The 23,952-nt window shown below is 41.8% G+C and overlaps 1 protein-coding gene across 3 annotated transcripts in view; it reads left to right on the forward strand.

Annotated features, from left to right (window-relative positions):
- The window catches only part of ccdc186 (coiled-coil domain-containing protein 186), a 157,095-nt gene that overhangs the window by 28,127 nt on the left and 105,016 nt on the right, over positions 1–23,952 (forward strand). For all 3 annotated transcript variants that reach the window (XM_029764179.1, XM_029764180.1, XM_029764181.1), the window contains one exon: positions 18,205–18,333. In XM_029764179.1, coding sequence (XP_029620039.1) covers positions 18,205–18,333 — 129 coding nt within the window. The remainder of the gene's footprint in view (positions 1–18,204; positions 18,334–23,952) is intronic.

The raw sequence follows: 23,952 nt of genomic DNA on the forward strand, positions 1-23,952 counted from the left end.
TAGGAGGCCTGCGTCTTGTGACCGTAGCGTACGTGTAGGTATGTACGGCAGGACCAAATCGGAAAGATGGGTAGGAGCAAGCCCATGTAATGCTTCGTAGGTTAGCAGTAAAACCTTGAAATCAGCCCTTGCCTTAACAGGAAGCCAGTGTAGGGAGGCTAGCACTGGAGTAATATGATCAAATTTTTTGGTTCTAGTCAGGATTCTAGCAGCCGTATTTAGCACGTATTCAGCACTAACTGAAGTTTGTTCGATAAAGTTCATATTTGTATCCAAAAAACAGCATTTTACATTGGCGCGTGATGTTCAGAAAATGTATTCCCACCAAAACGCCCGGTGAATGTGCACATCAATTTACAAAAATACTCATCATAAACGTTGACAAAATATATAACAATTATTTAAAGAATTATAGATGGACTACTCCTGGATGTAACCGCTGTGTCAGATTTTAAAATAGCTTTACGGAGAAAGCTAAGAAAAAGAAGGAACGGCGCGCTCGCGGGATTGCCCATATCCAATCCCTTTCTCCCCAGGCAGTCCACTGATTGACTGAGCTCCTATACTCTGCCCAGTGACAGGAGAATGCTGAAAGAACTTTCTGAAGGCTGTTGACAGCCAATGGAAGCCTTAGGAAGTGCAACGTGACCCCACAGACACTGTAGTTTCGATTGAGAATTGTAGTTCTTCTTTTGAATCTGTCTTTCCACTTCCTGGTTAGATTTTTCTCAGGTTTTTGCCTGCCATATGAGTTCTGTTATACTCACAGACATCATTCAAACAGTTTTAGAAACTTCAGAGTGTTTTCTATCCAAATATACTAATAATATGCATATTCTAGTTTCTGGGCCAGAGTAGTAACCAGTTTAATTTGGGTACGTTTTTCATCTGGCCGTGAAAATACTGCCCCCTACCCTAGAGAAGTTAACCTCTCTGGCGCATGTGGGACGAATTCGTCCCACCTACGTAACAGCCACTGAAATCCAGTGGCGCGATTTTTGAATCGTTAGAAATACTATTACTTAAATTTCTCAAACATATGACTATTTTACAGCTATTTAAAGACAAGAATCTCGTTAATCTAACCACACTGTCCGATTTCAAAAAGGCTTTACAACGAAAGCAAAACATTAGATTATGTCAGCAGAGTACCCAGCCAGAAATAATCAGACACCTATTTTTCAGTTTGCTAAATTACTCACGATAAACGTTCACAAAAAGCATAACAATTATTTTAAGAATTATAGATACATTACTCCTCTATGCACTCGATATGTCCGATTTTAAAATAGCTTTTCGGATGAAGCACATTTTGCAATAATCTAAGTACATAGCCCGGCATCACAGGGCTAGCTATTTAGACACCCACCCAGGTCAGCCTCCACCAAAATCGCATTTCCTATAAGAAAAATGTTCTTACCTTGCTTGTTCTTCGTCAGAATACACTGCCAGGACTTCTACTTCAATAACAAATGTTGGTTTGGTCCCAAATAATCCATCGTTATATCCAAACAGCGACGTTTTGTTCGTGAGTTCTAGACACTATCAGAATGCTACATCACGGTCTCGCGCATGGCGCATTGGCGTGACAAAAAATGTCTAAATATTCCATTACCGTACTTCGAAGCATGTCAACCGCTGTTTAAAACCAATTTTTATGCCATTTATCTCGTAGAAAAGCGATAATATTCCGACCGGGAATATGCATTGAGCCTAAACAGCCGAATTAAATTTCTCCTCAGGAGCGAATCGTGCACGCGCCTCATTCAAAGGTCCTCTGATCCGCCACTTACCAAAGGCGATAATATGTTTCAGCCTGAGGCTGCCTCGTCAACCTTCAGGTATTTCCCGGGTTCTGAGAGCCTATCGGAGCCCTGGGAATTGTCACGTTACAGCTAAGATCCTTACTTTTCAATAAACAGATGCAAGACGCACGACTCCTTGTCAGACAGGGTACTTCCTGCATGAAACCTTGTCAGGTTTTTGCCTGCCATAGGAGTTCTGTTATACTCACAGACACCATTCAAACAGTTTTAGAAACTTTAGGGTGTTTTCTATCCAAACCTGAACAATAATATGCATATTCTAGCTTCTGAGTTGGTGTAGGAGGCAGTTAAAAATGGGCACATATTTTTTCCAAAATTCTCAATACTGCCCCCTAGCCCAAACAGGTTAAGACTCTTCCCACAGGTGAAGACTTCTCTGCCCAACCTATCAGGAGGAACTGAGCATTGTCTGCACCCTGGAGACTTTGTGGTGGTAAAATACTAAAGAAGGAAGAGCTGGAAGGATCCTGGTTGGAGAGGACCATATCAGGTTTTGCTGACCACCCAAACTGCGGAAAAAGTAAGCTGAGGAGGACACCTGGATACACATCTCACACTGCAGACAAGTTCTTGCCCTTGAAGAGGATGGTGGGAGTCCCATCCCTTAGGCTGTGTGGGTTGCATGTCTGGATTTGCACCATTGTGTTGATTGGAACAGTTGTTTGCCCTCCAGGGGGTGACCGTTCAGGTGAAGATGAAAGTCCTGAGCCAAAGGGACCACTGCAGACCTGGAGTAGTGGTCCAGAAGGAGTATTCATCCAAAGGAAAAGAGAAGTAGAAGTTCAAGATGAGGCAGGGAATCTGTTCCTCTCTCAAGCTGAAATAGTGGCAAATGTCATCTCATATAAGACATATCCCAAAAGAAAAAATCTCTCCAATAAATTTTAATAGAAAGTTAGAAAAAAATAGATAAGATCTCGCTACCATGGAAAGGAAAATAACTGTATTTGTGGAAAAATCACCCGGATTAACTCTTTAGTCATATCACAGTTAACCCATTTGCTTATGGTTTCGCCTACACCTAGCAACCCTTTATTATTATAATGGGTAAAAAATATTTAATTTTATTTGGAATGGCAAGCCAGACAAAATTAAAAGGGCCTATTTATATAATGAATATGAATTCAGAGGGCAGAAATGATTAAAGTATTAGACCTTTCACCCCATGTTCAAGAATGGCCTTTTTCCTTTTATTCAGATTACAACCGCTCACTTTTGGTTATTTGAAAACGAAATCTCCAAAATATCTTAATTTTTTTAAACAAGCCGTAGAAAGTTGCTTGCAATTTCAGTTTAATCCACTAGAAAATACAGAATAAATAATACAACAAATATCATGGTTAAACAGAAATTGGCAGCTTCATTAAATAGTACCCGCAAAACACCAGTCTTAACGTCAACAGTGAAGAGGCGACTCCGGGATGCTGGCCTTCTAGGCAGAGTTGCAAAGAAAAAGCCTTTTCTCAGACTGGCCAATAAAAATAAAAGATTGAGATGGGCAAAAGAACAGACACTGGACAGAGGAACTCTGCCTAGAAGGCCAGCATCCCGGAGTTGCCTCTTCACTGTTGAGACTGGTGTTTTGTGGGTAATATGGTGGGTGTCTGTATTGCCTAGTGTATTTTTCTGAGCGCAGTACTCAGATTATTGCAAAGTGTGCTTTCCTCGTGAAGCTTTTTTGAAATCTGTCACAGCAGTTGCATAAAGGAGATGTTCATCTATAATTCTTTGAATAACAGTTTAATATTTTATCAACGTTTATGACGAGTATTTTTGTAAATTGTAGTGCTGATTCACCGGAAGTATTGGAGGCAAAATATTTTCTGAACGTCATGCGCCAATGTAAAATTGGGTTTATGAATATAAATATGAACTTGATCGAACAAAAAATGCATGTATTGTGTAACATGATGACCTAGGAGTGTCATCTGATGAAGATCGTCAAAGGTTAGTGCTTCATTTAGCTGTGTTTTGGGTATTTGTGATGCATCTAGTTGCTGGGAAAATGGCTGTGTTTTTTTTGTGTCTATATACTCTCCTAACATAATCTAATGTTTTGCTTTCGCTGTAAAGCCTTTTTGAAATCGGACAACGTGTTTCGATTCAGGAGAAGTGTATCAATAAAATGGTGTAAAATAGTCCTATGTTTGAGAACTTTGAATTATGACATTTTGGGGTTTTAAATTTGGTGCTCTGATTTTTCACTGGCTGTTGAATAGTGTGAACCGTGGGTGGGACGCTAGCGTCGTCTTCCATTACCTGTTTTGAGGAAATGGCGTTAGTCATTCTCATGGGTCTCCCTGTCAGCATCTCATGGGGAGAGAGACCAGTCACTATGTTGCGTCTCTCTCAGAAGAGCCTTTGCCACAGCTGTTGCTGTAGCTCTCCTGCAAGGAAACCTTCAATCCATTTTGAAAATGTGTCAACAATCACCAAACAATACTTGTTCCCCTCACAAGGGTTCAACTCAATGAAGTCCATCATCAAGTGCTCAAAAGGGCCCTCTGGCCTGGGATGTGACTGGACGCGTCCAACATTATTAGTCATACAGATCACACATTTTTTATAAAAATGTAAAGCAAATAGAGTAAATCCTACTGTACTCCAATATTTTTTTATTTACACCATCCCTCCTTTTGACACATGGTCTTGACAGACAAGTGAGGGGGAAGTCTAGCACTTTCCATAGTTTGAACAGTGGTGACAACAGCATAGCCTACTAAAGGGTCACCCTTGTCGTTTCATTTCCAGGTTCCTCACCATGTCCTGGGCAAAAATGTCAGGTGATTCAACATAGCCTTGTGACAAAACCGTCCATTTTTACCCTGGAAATATAAGATGACCAATGCTGTGACCCAGGGTCAACGGGGATGCTGAAGAATGCTTTTGCCAAACCTATAACCAAGAAACAACAGCTCTTGGGAAAGAATAGTAACTGTGTTCGGCACAAGGGGTGCTCTTGCGTGAACAGCATCATTAACTATTCTAAGATCTTCCACAAAACGATATTCACCAGATGGCTTTCTAACAGGTAAAATAAGGGTGTTACAGGGATCGTTTGTTCATGGGATCAAAGCCCCATTTTCAACCAGGGCCTGATGCATGGGAATTAATACCTGTTTCTGCACTAGGGATAGTGCAGACGTCAGCCACACACTCCTATGGAAAACTCCCGATGGTGCATGAAGCCAGAAGTATTTTAATTTGAAGCGCGCGATATTGCTGAATGGGGCCGAATGGCACCAAAAAATTGCTCAGGATCATGGTAAAAGTAGCCTTTACTAGCAAAGGATCATGTGCGATGTAGTTGTTTTAATCCTGACTGAGGGAGTCAATTTTCTTAAAAAAAAAAAATGTTCTATGAACCTGATGCAAGCCTACTGTGATCTTTGCCATAGAAGAACCTAGCCAGGTCAACTATGGAAAACCTAGCCAGGTCAACTATGGAAAACCAAACGGACCGCAAATGTTTTTTTTATATATATACACTGCTCAAAAAAATAAAGGGAACACTAAAATAACACATCCTAGATCTGAATGAAAGAAATAATCTTATTAAATACTTTTTTCTTTACATAGTTGAATGTGCTGACAACAAAATCACACAAAAATAGTCAATGGAAATCCAATTTATCAACCCATGGAGGTCTGGATTTGCAGTCACACTCAAAATTAAAGTGGAAAACCACACTACAGGCTGATCCAACTTTGATGTAATGTCCTTAAAACAAGTCAAAATGAGGCTCAGTAGTGTGTGTGTGGCCTCCACGTGCCTGTATGACCTCCCTACAACGCCTGGGCATGCTCCTGATGAGGTGGCGGATGGTCTCCTGAGGGATCTCCTCCCAGACCTGGACTAAAGCATCCGCCAACTCCTGGACAGTCTGTGGTGCAACGTGGCGTTGGTGGATGGAGCGAGACATGATGTCCCAGATGTGCTCAATTGGATTCAGGTCTGGGGAACGGGCGGGCCAGTCCATAGCATCAATGTCTTCCTCTTGCAGGAACTGCTGACACACTCCAGCCACATGAGGTCTAGCATTGTCTTGCATTAGGAGGAACCCAGGGCCAACCGCACCAGCATATGGTCTCACAAGGGGTCTGAGGATCTCATCTCGGTACCTAATGGCAGTCAGGCTACCTCTGGCAAGCACATGGAGGGCTGTGCGGCCCCCCCAAAGAAATGCCACCCCACACCATGACTGACCCACCGCCAAACCGGTCATGCTGGAGGATGTTGCAGGCAGCAGAACGTTCTCCACGGCGTCTCCAGACTATCACGTCTGTCACATGTGCTCAGTGTGAACCTGCTTTCATCTGTGAAGAGCACAGGGCGCCAGTGGCAAATTTGCCAATCGTGGTGTTCTCTGGCAAATGCCAAACGTCCTGCACGGTGTTGGGCTGTAAGCACAACCCCCACCTGTGGACGTCGGGCCCTCATACCACCCTCATGGAGTCTGTTTCTGACCGTTTGAGCAGACACATGCACATTTGTGGCCTGCTGGAGGTCATTTTGCAGGGCTCTGGCAGTGCTCCTCCTGCTCCTCCTTGCACAAAGGCAGAGGTAGCGGTCCTGCTGCTGGGTTGTTGCCCTCCTACGGCCTCCTCCACATCTCATGATGTACTGGCCTGTCTCCTGGTAGCGCCTCCGTGCTCTGGACACTACGCTGACAGACACAGCAAACCTTCTTGCCACAGCTCGCATTGATGTGCCATCCTGGATGAGCTGCACTACCTGAGCCACTTATGGGTTGTAGACTCCGTCTCATGCTACCACTAGAGTGAAAGCACCGCCAGCATTCAAAAATGACCAAAACATCAGCCAGGAAGCATAGGAACTGAGAAGTGGTCTGTGGTTACCACCTGCAGAACCACTCCTTTATTGGGGGTGTCTTGCTAATTGCCTGTAATTTCCACCTGTTGTCTATTCCATTTGCACAACAGCATGTGGAATTTATTGTCAATCAGTGTTGCTTCCTAAGTGGACAGTTTGATTTCACAGAAGTGGGATTGACTTGGAGTTACATTGTGTTGTTTAAGTGTTCCCTTTATTTTTTTGTGCAGTGTATATACTGCTCAAAATAATAAAGGGAACACTTAAACAAGACAATGCTGGACCTCATGTGGCTGGAGTGTGTCAGCAGTTCCTGCAAGAGGAAGACATTGATGCTATGGACTGGCCCGCCCGTTCCCCAGACCTGAATCCAATTGAGCACATCTGGGACATCATGTCTCGCTCCAGCCACCAACGCCACATTGCACCACAGACTGTCCAGGAGTTGGCGGATGCTTTAGTCCAGGTCTGGGAGGAGATCCCTCAGGAGACCATCCGCCACCTCATCAGGAGCATGCCCAGGCGTTGTAGGGAGGTCATACAGGCACGTGGAGGCCACACACACTACTGAGCCTCATTTTGACTTGTTTTAAGGACATTACATCAAAGTTGGATCAGCCTGTAGTGTGGTTTTCCACTTTAATTTTGAGTGTGTCTCCAAATCCAGACTGCCATGGGTTGATAAATTGGATTTCCATTGATTATTTTTGTGTGATTTTGTTGTCAGCACATTCAACTATGTAAAGAAAAAAGTATTTAATAAGATTATTTCTTTCATTCAGATCTAGGATGTGTTGTTTAAGTGTTCCCTTTATTTTTTTGAGCAGTATATATAAATATATTATGATAATCATAATTACGACTGACTTTCCGGAAAAAAAATCTGAATTTAGACTCTTTCGAGGGATGATTAGTACTGTTAAATACAGAAATTGCCCGGCATGGTGACAATGTAAAATCAACCTCAAATTGTCCCAAAGTTAAGTGTGCGTGAGTACCGTATGTAGTCTAGATATCATATGACCTTGATCCTTCCACCTGAAAATAAAGAGCTTATGGGCTACCATCACAACAACCGATCACAACTCGGTTAGGCTAGATTGGATTACCCCATGAGAAAAAAGTGGATTATATATAAATTATGAAATCATTCTCGATTCTGTACTTTTATATGATTGTAGACTATCATTTCTGCAATCCTCCATCTCCATACTCTTTTTTTCCCCCCATTCTTTCATCCTCTGTCAGCCCCATAGACATTGGTCAGCCCCTCCATCTCCACTTGAGTCTCGTTGACTCCACACACTCCTCTGGATAGCACACCACACCCTCTTAGGTGCATGTGCGAAGAGTGAGCCTGCTCTTAGCCCATGATTGGTCTGCACGTGGTCCTGTGTGACAAATGTAAACTCAGCAAAAAACAGAAATGGAATAATGTGTCCCTGAACAAAGGGGGGGTCAAAATCAAAAGTAACAGTCAGTATCTGGTGTGGCCACCAGCTGCATTAAGTACTGCAGTGCATCTCCTCCTCATGGACTGCACCAGATTTGCCAGTTCTTGCTGTGAGATGTTACCCCACTCTTCCACCAAGGCACCTGCAAGTTTCCAGACATTTGTGGGGGGAATGGCCCTAGCCCTCACCCTCCGATCCAACAGGTACCAGACATGCTCAATGGGATTGCGATCTGGGCTCTTTGCTGGCCATGGCAGAACACTGACATTCCTGTCCTGCAGGAAATAACGCACAGAACGAGCAGTATGGCTGGTGGCATTGTCATGCTGGAGGGTCATGTCAGGATGAGCCTGCAGGAAGGGTACCACATGAGGGAGGAGGATGTCTTCCCTGTAACGCACAGCATTGAGATTGCCTGCAATGACAACAAGCTCAGTCCAATGATGCTGTGACATACCGCCCCAGACCATGACGGACCCTCCACATCCAAATTGGTCCCGCTCCAGAGTACAGGCCTCGGTGTAACGCTCATTCCTTCGACGATAAACGTGAATCCGATAATCACCCCTGGTGAGACAAAACCGCGACTCGTCAGTGAAGAGCACTTTTTGCCAGTTCTGTCTGGTCCAGCGACGGTGGGTTTGTGCCCATAGGCGACGTTGTTGCCGGTGATGTCTGGTGAGGACCTGCCTTTACAACAGGCCTACAAGCCCTCAGTCCAGGCTCTCTCAGCCTATTCTGGACAGTATGGGCACTGATGGAGGGATTGTGTGTTCTTGGTGTAACTCGGGCAGTTGTTGCCATCCTGTACCTTTCACGCAGGTGTGATGTTTGGATGTACCAATCCTGTGCAGGTGTTGTTACACGTGGTCTGCCACTGAGGACCGTCCTGTCCTGTCTCCCTGTAGCGCTGTCTTAGCTGTCTCACAGTTCGGACATTGCATATTATTGCCCTGGCCATATCTGCAGTCCTCATGCCTCCTTGCAGCATGCCTAAGGCACGTTCACACAGATGAGCAGGGACCTTTGGGCATCTTTCTTTTGGTGTACTTCAGAGTTAGTAGAAAGGTCTCTTTTAGTGTCCTACGTTTTCATAACTGTGACCTTAATTGCCTTCCGTCTGTAAGCTGTTAGTGTCTTAACGACCGTTCCACAGGTGCGTGCTCGTTAATTGTTTATGGTTCTTTGAACAAGCATGGGAAACGGTGTTTAACCTCTTATGCAAGGAGGCAGTATTTTCACGTCTGGATGAAAAGCGTGCCCAAAGTAAACTGCCTGTTACTCAGGCCCAGAAGCTAGGTTATGCATGTAACTAGTAGATTTGGATAGAAAACACTCAAGTTTCCAAAACCTGTTAATAATATCTGTGAGTATAACAGAACTCATTTGGCAGTCAAAACAGAACTCATTTGGCAGGTTGGAATATTATTGAAGATTTATGATAAAAACATCCTAAAGATTGATTATATACGTCGTTTGACATGTTTCTACGAACTGTAATGGAACTTTTTGGACTTTTTGTCTGGACTTTGTGCCCGCGCTTTGTGCATTTGGAATAGTGAACTAAATGCGAGAACAAAAAGGAGTTATTTGGACATAAATGATGGACTTTATCGAACAAAACAAACATTTATTGTGGAACTGGGATTCCTGGGAGTGCATTCCGATGAAGATCATCAAAGGTAAGTGAATATTAATAACGCTATTTTTGACTTTTGTTGACTCCACAACATGACGGGGTATCTGTATGGCTTGTTTTGGTGGCTAAGCGCTGTACTCAGATTGTCGCATGGTGTGCTTTCGCCATAAAGCTTTTTTGAAATCTGACACAGGGGTTGCATTAAGGACAAGTTTATCTCTAATCCTATGTATAACACTTGTATCTTTCATCAAAGTTTATGATGAGTATTTCTGTAAATTGATGTGGCTCTCTGCAAATTCACCGGTTGTTTTGGAGGCAAAACATTACTGAACATAACGCGCCAATGTAAACTGAGATTTTTGGATTTAAATATGAACTTTATCGAACAAAACATACATGTATTGTGTAACATGAAGTCCTATGAGTGCCATCTGATGATCATCAAAGGTTAGTTATTCATTTTATCTCTTTCTGCTTTTTGTGACTCCTGTCTTTGGCTGGGAAATGGCTGTATGTTTTTTTGTGACTAGGCGCTGACCTAACATAATCGCATGGTATGCTTTCGCCGTAAAGCCTTTTTGAAATCGGACACTGTGGTTGGATTAACAAGAAGTTTATCTTTAAAATGGTGTATAATACTTGTATGTTTGAGGAATTGTTATTGAGATTTCTGTTGTTTTGAATTTGGCTCCTTGCAATTTCACTGCCAAAAGAAGTTAAACCCTTTACAATGAAGATCTGTGAAGTTATTTGAATTTTTATGAATTATCTTTGAAAGACTGATCCTGAAAAAGGGACCTTTACTAATTTTGCTGAGTTTAGTAGTCAGAATGGATCAGTATTTAATTAAATATCTCAATTTGTAGCAAATTTAAAATAATTCGTAGTGGGAATTGAACTTGATCTTAGTAAATACATTTTAGAGACCAAGACTGCCGTCTCAAGAAATGTGTTTGACGGTCATAAATAACATAAGCTTTCTAGGGCATACCATGATTTTTGGATTGGCTACAGTAGGTTGCTATGCAGTAGCTGACCACTAGCGCTTGTGACTTCATTCTCCAGACAGGACACTGGCGGCCTGGTCGGAACAGGGGAAAAAAAGACATGTCGTCCGTATGCACTTGATTTGCGTAAATAGGGCCTTTTAACCATCGCTCATTTTCATTCCAGCCAGCTAGGCTACTGTGGTTGTAAAACGATGCAATGTGCATACTTTTAGGAATGTTTAGAAATAAATATAGTAGGTCTAGCCTATAGAATCCTGATGGGGTCCATCCAACATGGGCTTATAAGAACACTTATTTAATTCCATGCGTCAGCCAATGTGATCCTATTCCGCTCAAACTCTGAATGCCAGGGCTGTCATGAAGTGTTTGATTTGGTAGGCTACTAATGACCATTGGCGGCATCAGAGCGCAGTTTTGGAGAAGCCTAGTTACTGTGACTCAACGGTCACGTGGAATTTGACTGCGGTCATTATTTGTGACTGCTGGTGTGGCGGTAAAACGGTCACCTTAACAACAGCCCTATCCAGGGCCCGTATTTTTCAAAGCATCTCAGAATTGGAGCGCTGATCTCTTTAGATCATAATTATATGGACAAGGGTGACCTGATCCTAGATCAGCCCTTCCACTCTGAGACGCTTTATGAACACGGGCCCTGGTAGAAGTTCAGACCTCATATAACCTGCCCAGTGACTGCGGTTGAAAATTAGCCGGCTGGCTAAAACCAGCACTTTTACTTTAACGTTGATTAATGTGCACTGTCCCTGTAAAAATAAAATAAACTCAAAATCATGATATGACTGGTTGACCTTCAAGGTCAGGTGGAGTGAACTTAGTAGGCAAAGTCATAGCAGGGCCAGGACTAAACAAAGAGTGCATTCTAAGATGCTCAAATTCAGTGAATGTCTCTGCAGATTATATGCTTCATTGTAAAAATCTGATAATATTAGCAGAATCGGTGTGTCCAGAATGCACAAAAATTGTATGCCAACTAAACTCATGTCTTGTACAGTGAGGGAAAAAAGTATTTGATCCCCTGCTGATTTTGTACGTTTGCCCACTGACAATGAAATGATCAGTTTATAATTTTAATGGTAGGTTTATTTGAACAGTGAGAGACAGAATAACAACAAAAAACTCCAGAAAAACGCATGTCAAAAATGTTATAAATTGATTTGCATTTTAATGAGGGAAATAAGTATTTGACCCCCTTTCACTCAGAAAGATTTCTGGCTCCCAGGTGTCTTTTATACAGGTAACGAGCTGAGATTAGGAGCACACTCTTAAAACCTCTTACATCTAGACGTTCCGCTAGCGGAACACCTGCTCCAATAGCCAATGATGGGCGTGGCGCGAATTACAAATTCCTCAAAAATACAAAAACTTCAATTTTTCAAACATGACTATTTTACACCATTTTAAAGACAAGACTCTCCTTTATCTAACCACACTGTCCGATTTCATAAAGGCTTTACAACGAAAGCAAAACATTAGATTATGTCAGCAGAGTACCCAGCCAGAAATAATCAGACACCTATTTTTCAAGCTAGCATGTAATGTCACATAAATCCAAACCACAGCTAAATGCAGCACTAACCTTTGATGCTCTTCATCAGATGACACATCTAGGACATTATGTTATACAATACATGCATGTTTTGTTCAATCAAGTTCATATTTATATCAAAAACCAGCTTTTTACATTAGCATGTGACGTTCAGAACTAGCATACCCCCGCAAACTTCCGGTGAATTTACTAAATTACTCACGATAAACGTTCACAAAAAACATAATTATTTTAAGAATTATAGATACAGAACTCCTCTATGCACTCGCTATGTCCGATTTTAAAATAGCTTTTAGGTGAAAGCACATTTTGCAATATTCTAAGTAGATAGCCCGGCATCACAGGGCTAGCTATTTACACACCCACCAAGTTTAGCCCTCACCAAAGTCAGATTTACTATAAGAAAAATGTTATTACCTTTGCTGTTCTTCGTCAGAATGCACTCCCAGGACTTCTACTTCAATAACAAATGTTGGTTTGGTCCCAAATAATCCATTGTTATATCCAAACAGCGGCGTTTTGTTCGTGCGTTCAAGACACTATCCGAATGGTAAAGAAGGCTTACGAGCATGACGCATTTCGTGACAAAATAATTCTAAATATTCCATTACCGTACTTCGAAGCATGTCAACCGCTGTTTAAAATCATGCTCATCATGCTAATTTTCTCGTAAAAAAGCGATAATATTCCGACCGGGAGTCGTTGTATCCGTTCAAAGACGATAGAATAAAAACATGGTGTCGTCTCGTGCACGAGCATGAGTCCCATTGTCCGCTGATAGACCACTTGCCAAACGCGCAAATGTGTTTCAGCCTGGGGCTGCCTCGATATCATTCAGCTTTTTCCCGGGCTCTGAGAGCCTATGGGAGCCGTAGGAAGTGTCACGTTACAGCAAAGATCCTCAGTCTTCAATAAACAGAGACAAGAAGAACAAGATCTTGTCAGAGAGGGCACTTCCTGTAAGGAATCTTCTCAGGTTTTTGCCTGCCAAATGAGTTCTGTTATACTCACAGACACCATTCAAACAGTTTTAGAAACTTTGGAGTGTTTTCTATCCAAAGCTAATAATTATATGCATATTCTAGTTTCTGGGCAGGAGTAATAATCAGATTAAATCGGGTACGTTTTTTATCCGGCTGTGAAAATACTGCCCCCTATCCATAACAGGTTAACCTCTCTAGGGTAGGGGGCAGTATTTGCACGGCTGGATAAAAAACGTACCTGATTTAATCTGGTTATTACTACTGCCCAGAAACTAGAATATGCATATAATTGTTTGATTTGGATAGAAAACACCCTAAAGTTTCTAAAACTGTTTGAATGGTGTCTGTGAGTATAACAGAACTCATATGGCAGGCAAAAACCTGAGAAGATTCCTTACAGGAAGAAGCCCTCTCTGACCATTTCTTGGCCTTCTACACTCTCTTTATTGAAAACTGAGAATCTCTGCTGTGACACTTCCTACGGCTCCCATAGGCTCTCAGAAGGCGGCAGAACGGGGAATGATGCCTTTGCAGGCCCAGGCTGAAAAACAGTAGCGCATTTGGATAGTGGTCGATCAGAGAACAATGAGACTGGGGGCGCTCGTGCACGAGCCGACACCATGTTTTTATTTTTTCGTCTTTGAACGAAAACAGGGTTTCCCGGTCGGAATATTATCGCTTTTTTACGAGAAAAATTGCATAAAAATTGATTTTAAACAGCGGTTGACATGCTTCGAAGTACGGTAATGGAATATTTAGACGTTTTTTGTTACGAAACGCGTCGGGCGCGTCACCCTTCGGATAGTGTCTTGAACGCACGAACAAAACAGAGGATATTTGAACATATCTATGGATTATTTTGAACCAAACCAACATTTGTTATTGAAGTAGAAGTCCTGGGAGTGCATTCTGACGGAGATCAGCAAAGGTAATCCAATTTTTCTTATAGTAAATCTGATTTTGGTGAGGGCCAAACTTAGTGGGTGTCAAAATAGCTAGCCCGTGATGGCGAGCTATCTACTCAGAATATTGCAAAATGTGCTTTTGCCGAAAAGCTATTTTAAAATCGGACATAGCGATTGCATAAAGGAGTTCTGTATCTATAATTCTTAAAATAATTATGTTTTTTGTGAACGTTTATCGTGAGTAATTTAGTAAATTCACCGGAAGTTTGCGGTGGGTATGCTAGTTCTGAACGTCACATGTTAATGTAAAAAGCTGGTTTTTGATATAAATATGAAATTGATTGAACAAAACATGCATGTATTGTATAACATAATGTCCTAGGAGTGTCATCTGATGAAGATCATCAAAGGTTAGTGCTGCATTTAGCTGTGGTTTGGGTTTATGTGACATTATATGCTAGCTTGAAAAATGGGTGTCTGATTATTTCTGGCTGGGTACTCTGCTGACATAATCTAATGTTTTGCTTTCGTTGTAAAGCCTTTTTGAAATCGGACAGTGTGGTTAGATTAACGAGAGTCTTGTCTTTAAAATGGTGTAAAATAGTACTATGTTTGAGAAATTGAAGTAATAGCATTTGTAAGGTATTTGAATATCGCGCCACAGGATTCCACTGGCTGTTGAGTTGGTGGGACGATTTCGTCCCACCTACCCTAGAGAGGTAAAGGGAGTGCTCCTAATCTCAGTTTGTTACCTGTATAAAAGACACCTGTCCACAGAAGCAATCAATCAATCAGATTCCAAACTCTCCACCATGGCCAAGACCAAAGAGCTCTCCAAGGATGTCAGGGACAAGATTGTAGACCTACACAAGGCTGGAATGGGCTACAAGACCATCGCCAAGCAGCTTAGTGAGAAGGTGACAACAGTTGGTGCGATTATTCGTAAATGGAAGAAACGCAAAAGAACTGTCAATCTCCCTCGGCCTGGGGCTCCATGCAAGATCTCACCTCGTGGAGTTGCAATGATCATGAGAACGGTGAGGAGTCAGCCCAGAACTACACGGGAGGATCTTGTCAATGATCTCAATGCAGCTGGGACCATAGTCACCAAGAAAACAATTGGTAACACACTAAACCGTGAAGGACTGAAATCCTGCAGCGCCCGCAAGGTCCCCCTGCTCAAGAAAGCATATATACATGCCCGTCTGAAGTTTGTCAATGAACATCTGAATGATTCAGAGGACAACTGGGTGAAAATGGTGTGGTCAGAAGAGACCAAAATGGAGCTCTTTGGCATCAACTCAACTCGCCGTGTTTGGAGGAGGAGGAATGCTGCCTATGACCCCAAGAACACCATCCCCACCGTCAAACATGAAGGTGGAAACATTATGCTTTGGGTGTTTTTCTGCTAAGGGGACAGGACAACTTCACCGCATCAAATGGACGATGGACGGGACCATGTACCGTCAAATCTTGGGTGAGAACCTCCTTCCCTCAGCCAGGGCATTGAAAATGGGTCGTGGATGGGTATTCCAGCATGACAATTACCCAAAACTCATGGCCAAGGCAACAAAGGAGTGGCTCAAGAAGAAGCACATTAAGGTCCTGGAGTGGCCTAGCCAGTCTCCAGACCTTAATCCCATAGAACATCTGTGGAGGGAGCTGAAGGTTTGAGTTGCCAAACGTCAGCCTCGAAACCTTAATGACTTAATGAAGATCTGCAAAGTGGAGTGGGACAAAATCCCTCCTGAGATGTGTGCAAACCTGGTGGCCAACTACAAGAAACGTCTGACCTCTGTGATTGCCAACAAGGGTTTTGCCACCAAGTACTAAGTCATGTTTTGCAGAGGGGTCAAATACTTATTTCCCTCATTAAAATGCAAATCATTTTATAACATTTTTGACATGCGTTTTTCTGGATTTTTTTGTCGTTATTCTGTCACTCACTGTTCAAATAAACCTACCATTAAAATTATCGACTGATCATTTCTTTGTCAGTGCGCAAACGTACAAAATCAGCAGGGGATCAAATACTTTTTTCCCCCACTGTAGTTCTTGATGTTGCTCCGAGTGGCGCACAATTGGCCCAGCGTCGTTAGGGTTTGGTCGGGGTAGGCCGTCATTGTAAATAAGAATTTGCTATTAACTGACTTGACTAGTTAATGAATAAATAAATGAATAATGTAGACTAGCTTTTATACTGCACCAGATTTCAGTGTTTCTTGAGTCGTTATTGGTGATTTTCAGTATACCTTGATGCTTCTTTTGAGAATGCCAAAATAGGTGATATGATTTTTTGTCTCGACTTCTTTTTAAACATGGGTCAGCTTGAATGGAAACCAGGGAACCTTTATAGCCCAACTGGGACATTCATTTCCAATCTCTGTGTAATCTATAATATATCCGTCCTTAAGTTTGTCTTTTCAGAGCATTGACGAGACGTGTTGCTGTCTGTCCGTCCTTCAGTTTGTTGTCTGTGCGTGTGCATTTTAGATAGACCAAGTCTTCTCAACTACCCATCGCCATGAAAGAGCTAAAAATATTGTCTTTTTTTATTAATTTTTTTATTTACCGCTGTTATTATAAAAAAATCTGTATTAAACTTTTAATCTTTCCTGTCTGTAGCCTTTTGGAGGTACAGTGCCTAAAGAAAGTATTTATACCACTTGATCTATTCCACATTTTGTTATGTTGTAGCTTGAATTTAAATTAATTCATTATATTTATTTCTCACCCATCTGCAAGCTCTGTCAAATTGGTTGTTGATCATTGCTAGACAACCATTTTCAGGTCTTGCCATAGATGTTCAAGTAGATTTAACTGTACCTCGGCCACTCAGGAACAATCACTGTTTTCTTGGTAAGCATCTCCAATGACAATTTGGCCTTTGGAAAAACTACGCAGTCCTTAACGATTACAAGCGTACCCATAACATGATCCACTATGCTTGTTAATATGGAGAGTGGTACTCGGTAATGTGTTGTAATGGATGTTCCCCAAACACAACACTTTGTGTTCAGGACAAAAATGTAATTGCTTTGCCACATTTATTTGCAGTATTACTTTAGTGCCTTGTTACAAAGCGGATGCATGTTTTGGAATATTTGTATTCTGTACAGGCTTCCTAATTTTCACTCTGTCAGTTAGGTTGTGGAGTAACTACAATGTTGTTGATCCATCCTCAGTTTTCTCCTATCACAGCCATTAAACTCTGTTTTAAAGTCACTCCGAACGGTTTCCTTCCTCTTCGGCAACGCCTCTATCTTTGTAGCGCTTGGTTGTATTAATATACCATCCAAAATGTAATTAATAACTTCACCATGCTCAAAGGGATATTCAATGTCTGCTTTTTTCTTCACTCATCTACTAATATGTGCCCTTCTTGGGAGAGGCATTGGAAAACCTCCCTGGTCTTTGTGGTTGAATCTGTGTTAGAAATTCACTGCTCGACTGAGGGACCTTACATTTGTTTGTATGTGTGGGGTACAGAGATGAGGTAGTCACAGAGTGATTTCTGCTCCAGAATTTATTGCAATCGTAAATGAGGTTGAATACTTATTGACAAATATTTCAGCTTTTAATTTTAAAATAATTTGTAAACATTTCGAAAAACGTCATTACACTTTGACATTATGGGGTATTGTGTGTAGGCCAGTGACAAAAACATCTACATTTTAATACATTTTAAGTTCAGGCTGTAACACAGAAATGTGGATTGAGTGAAGGGTTTTGAATACTTTCTGAAGGCACTGTTATGTATGTTTGCATGCTTGTCAGTCAGGCAGGTTAAGCCAGGTCTGTCCCTGTCTAACCTGACGGACCTGTCCTCTACTCTTTGTTGCTCCTGGGTGATGTTTCTCCTAGATACAGCTCTAGGATCGGTTTCCCCTCCAAATCTTAGCAATTAGTTGGGGAAATACAAAACAGTCCTATGATCAGTGTCTAGGGGCAACTTCACCCTACAATGTATTTTGTGTCTCTCCCAGTTGGAGGGCCGGGTGGAGGAGCTGCTGAGGGAGCTGAAGGAGTCCAGGGACAAACTGGTTTACCAGGATGGCGCTGCGAAGAACGCCCTGCAGCAGTTGCACAGAGAGACTGCCTACCGGCTAGAGCAGGTAAGCTCCCAGAGAAAGAGGATGTCAAGAAGACCCTTGCATAGCAGTGCACGACAGTCCGAGACGGGTAGAAGAAATTGTCGGACAAGCAGTATAATAGATTTAAATTAGCTCAATGTGTCTTCAGCATGCAATGAGTTTCATACTATTAACTCCCTATCTCTGCCATTCCATTACACCTATAAATAACTATGGAAATATATCACCCGTCTCAGGAAACTAGGCATATGTCGCGGGTCACTACTTCACATGTTCGTGAAGGCATTTCTGCCCAAAATAATATTTTGATAAAAATGTAAAGTCTGCGTTCAAACGGCTCTCCTGTGAACTTTCAAGTGCCTTAATAATAAACTTGTATGCCATCTGTAAATACGAATAAAGTTCTTGAATTACGAGCCTAGTTGGTTTAGCCACAGAAAAAGCAGGCAACCTTCCCACTAGCCATGATTGGCTCAGATAGTGAATGGGCTGGTCATGCTGAGAGATGAGTTCGGATTGGTTTGCCATATAGCACGCTTGTGTCTGAGCTGGTCAGTATGTTTAGGTAATCCTGTCTAACACTGCGGTTTTTTATGTATAGTGTATTAAAACTCCACTTTCTGGAGGACTGAGTTTTGAAATCAGTGGAATTCGAGTATGATAGCTAAGGAGTTGGAGAAAACACCTGTCTCCGGATTAAATCTTCAAACTAAGGGCAACCATGGCATCCGACAGGAGACGCATCCAACCATGAATGATGTATAGGGGTAAGAAAGTCTAGCTAGCTACATTATCAGATATTACACATTACATGTTTCTAATTTTGATAGAAAGAGCCATTTGCTTGGCTAGCTGTAGCCTAATGTTAGCTAGCTAACATTGCACCTGGTTGGTTAGCTACCTAAACATTAATGCGGGGTAGTAATGTAGTGAATTGTGATTATGGTTCGTTGTTTACCTAGCTAGCTAACGTTACGTGTATGACCTTATTCGTATCTCAGAGCTATTTGCTTGGCTAGCTATAGTCTAATGTTAGCTAGCTCACATTGAGCCTGGTTGGTTAGCTACCTGCAGATTCATGCAGGATTTTAACGTCATGAGTTGGGATTATGGTTCATTGTTTACCTAGCTACATGTCTTTACAAAACGCTATGCAAGTAACCATTTTGAGTGTGTTCGTAAATTCAGTCTGGCCATCTACTCCGATTTCAGAGCACTCTCGTCTGAGTGTGCCAGAGAGCGCAGATTAATTTACCAATGCTCAACACACGTTGAATATGGCTGGTGTCAGTAAACGTTGGCAAAAAAGCGAATTCAAATTTTGCCAGCAGCGCATTTACAGTCCCCAAAGCTCTGGATAACATGAAAACAGCCTAACCAGCTCTGCTTGGGTGAGTAAAATGGTCAGAGTGGGGTGTTCTCTCATTATTTGTCTGGAAGTAGCTAGCCAATGTTAGCCAGTTAGCTTTGGTTCTTGACTGTCGTTGTGAGGTCAGACCGTTCGGATCAACCCTACTCATCGGCCTGAGCGTCCGGTGTGCGCTCTGAATTTACGAACTGACAATCTGACAGCACAGTTGCAGTCACCAACCCCCTGGATAACATAACAGCCTAACCATCTCTGCCAGGGTGAGTAATGTTCAGTGAGCTGTTCGCAAGTTAGCTTGGGTGCTTGACTGCTCTTAGTACATTCGGATCAACCCTTAAAGATATGGGTTGGGCTAAAGCTAAAGAGGGTGTGAACGATGCTGAATGGGTGTAGACAAAGAAGGTTTCTCCAATAGTAATAGCAAAACATTCAAATGCCATTTTCTCAAAAGTGAGTTTACAAGTTTATCACCTTTCAAAGCAAAATGACTTTCCCATTGTTCCTCAACTGTAGAGTATGATATACCATTTGTAGCTCTGAGTCTCTACTTTTATCCAATGTAAAAAACACAATTAAAAATGTTGCTACATAAGACCGATTTGAACCAGTCGGTCACATATGCCCAGTGCGTAGGCTTCAAGTACAGAGATTGGGAGAAATTAATTTAGCCGTGCAAGTTGAGTGGCAAGTGAATTTAAATTGAAGCAACATACACTGAACAAAAATATGCCACAACATGTAAAGATTTGGTCCCATATTTCATAAACTGAAATAAAAAATCCCAGATATTTTCCATACGCACAAAAAGCTTATTTCGCTCAAATTCTGTGCACATCACCCCCCCCCCTGATTAAACAGCATGATTACACAGGTGCACCTTGTGCTGGGGACAATAAAAAGCCACTCTAAAATGTGCAATTTTCCCACACAACACAATGCCACAGATGTCTCAAGTTTTGAGGGAGCATGCAATTGGCAAACTGACTGCAGGAATGTACACCAGAGCTGTTGCCAGATAATTTAAAGTTGATTTCTCTACCATAAGCTGCTTCCAACATCGTTTTAAATCATTTGGCACGTTCTACTGGCCTCGCAATGGCACATCACGTGTGTGGCGAGCGGTTTACTGATGTCAACGTTGTGAACAGAGTGCCCCATGGCTACTGTGGGGTTATGGTATGGTCAGGCATAAGCTATGGAGAATGAACACAATTGCATTTTATAGATGGCAATTTTAATGCGTAGAGATACTGTATTTGTATGTATTATCGATCCTCTTCCTGGGGTCCAGCTAAATTAAAGAAGTTTATACTTGGATTTTTTTTATACATTACAGCACATTCACAGATTTCAGAACACACTGTGTGCCCTCAGGCCCCTACTCTACCACTTCCACATATCCATGTGCACGTGTGTGTGTATAGTGCGTATGTTATCGTGTGTGTGTATGCATTTGTCTGTGCCTATGTTTGTGGTGTTCACAGTCCCCGCTGTTCCATAAGGTGGTTTTTTTTTATCTGTTTTTTTAAATCAAATTTTACTGCTTGCATCAGTTACTTGATGTGGAATAGAGTTCCATGTAGTCATGGCTCTATGTAGTACTGTGCGCCTCCCATAGTCTGTTCTGGACTTGGGGACTGTGAAAAGATCTCTTGTGGCGTGTCTTTTGGGGTATACATGGGTGTCCGAACTGTGAGCCAGTAGTTGAAACCAACATCTCGGTGCATTCAACATGTTAATACCTCTCATAAATACATGTAGTGATGAAGTCAATCTCCCCTCTACTTTGAGCCAGGAGAGATTGACATGCATATTATTAATGTTAGCTCTCTGTGTACATCGCAAGAGCCAGCCGTGCTGCCCTGTTCTGAGCCAATTGCAGTTTTTCTAAATCCCTTTTTGTGGCACCTGACCACATGACTTAACAGTAGTCCATGTGCGACAAAACTAGGGCCTTTAGGACCTGCCTTGTTGACAGTATTGTTAAGAAGGCAGAGCAGTGCTTTATTATGGACAGACTTCTCCCCATCTTAGCCACTGTTGTATCAGTGTGTTTTGACCATGACGGTTTACAATCCAGGGTTACTACCAGCAGTTTAGTCACCTCAACTTGCTCAATTTCCACATGATTTATTCTAATATTCAGTTGAGGTTTAGGGTTTAGTGAATGATTTGTACTAAATACAATGCTTTTAGTTTTTAGACATTTTAGGGCTAACGTATTCCAACCAGTGGCAGGCATGTTGTTAGTAAAGACAGGAAAAATGAAGGGTCCTAGACAGCTGGGGAATTCCTGATTTTACCTGGATTATGTTCGAGAGGCTTCCTTTGAAGAACACCCTCTGTATTCTGTTATACAGATAACTATTTATCCACAATATAGCAGGGTGTGTAAAGCCATAACACATTTTTCCAGCTGCAGACAATGATCGATAATAAAACACTGAAGTCAAACAAAACAGCCCCACCATCTTTTTTCATCATCAATTTCTCTTAGCCATTCATCAGTCATTTGAATGTCCTTCCCTATAAGCGTGCTGAAAGTCTGTTGTCAATTTCTTTACTGTAAAATAGCATTGTATGTGGTCAAACACAATTTTTTCCAAAAGTTTACTAAGGGTTCGTAACAGGCTAATTGATTGGCTATTTGAGCCAGTAAAGTGTGCTTTACACATCCAAGTATATCTGACCAAATTATGAAAGACAAGCATTGTAAAGTAAGTGTGGAAGAGGTGAAAAAATGTATGTTGCCAATCAACAATGACAAGCCACTGGGGTCTGACAACTTGGATGGAAAATTACTGAGGATAATAGCGGACGATAGTGCCACTCCTATTTACCATATTTTCAATTACAGCCTATTAGAAAGTGTATGCCCTCAGGCCTGAACGGAACCAAAACTTATTCCGCTACCCAGGAATTGTAGTGTCAGTGGTTATTGCTGGCATGCATAAATTTGCTAATCTTGCCAATGAAAACATTATTAAAGTAGTATCAGTTGGTTTTGTGATTTTATGAATGAATGAATGGAGCTGAGTTTGCTTTTTTTCCCCAAAATGTAATTTAAGGTGCTGTTTTACTATCATTCTTTGTAATTTATCTTATCTTTGTTTCATAGTATAATTTATTATTTTTTTATTCAGTTCATTCACATGATATCTCAATTTGCAAAAGTCTGGCTGCCAGACTTATTTACCATTCCTTTTGCCTCATCCCTCTCAACCATACCATTATTCATTTCCTCATCAACCCAAGGGGATTTAACAGTTTTACAGTCATTTTCTTAATGGGTGCGTGGTTATTAGTAACTGGAATAAGCAATCATATAAATGCGTCAAGGGCAGCGTATGTTTGCTCCTCATTACACACCACGGACCAATAAATATTCTTTACATCAACAACATAGGAATCACCACAAAACGTATTGTATTACTTCTTATACACTATATTAGGCCCAGCCTAACTTTGGTGTCCCTAGATATGGCTATCATATTGTGATCACTACATCCGATGGATCTGGATACTGCTTTCAAGGTAATTTCTGCAGCATTAGTAAAGATGTGATCAATACATGTTGATGATATCATTCCTGTGCTGTTTGTAGGTTGACTGATAACCTGAACCGACTTTGGGCTAGCCATTGTAAGTTCAGAGTCACTCGCCCCAACAGTGCATGTGTGCTGGAGGCGAGCGAAAGCTCGGGAGAGAGGGGTGAGTGTGGTGGGGGTACCTGTACCAGACAGGGGGAGACAGGCCATGGCAGATGGTGAACAGATCGCCAGGTGGAATCCAAGCAGCAGTGCAGCAGGCAACTGGAGTAGGTGTTGTGGTTATTTTCCGTATTATCAAATGAGGAGAGACAAACTTATCACACAAGTCAGTTAAACTAAATCTCTATTCACTTATTAATAAGGGAGCAGGTCAATACAACACACACATACAAAGTGAATCGATTGAGTGCTCTGCAATAACGATGGCAGGTCGATGACCCACCCGTAGGTGATTCATTGAAAGCCCGACACAAAGAATACAATACCTTTTTGTAGCAAAGATAAATGCTCCTGAATGTTCATAACAAACAACAGATGTATGGAATCGTTACAAGGTTAGGATTCGTATGAAATATGCTAATAATTCACAGCAGACAGAATCTGCTGTGAATACTGTTCTTATTGTGTAGAAACCAGGGTCTGTCCCCCAAAACAAGGTTCCTCATAATTATCCATACCCTAGCCATCTCTCCCTTGTACCTTCCAGTCAAACCGGAGCAA

Source organism: Salmo trutta, chromosome 10 (assembly GCF_901001165.1).
Source record: "Salmo trutta chromosome 10, fSalTru1.1, whole genome shotgun sequence".
NCBI classification, from domain to species: Eukaryota; Metazoa; Chordata; class Actinopteri; order Salmoniformes; family Salmonidae; genus Salmo; species Salmo trutta.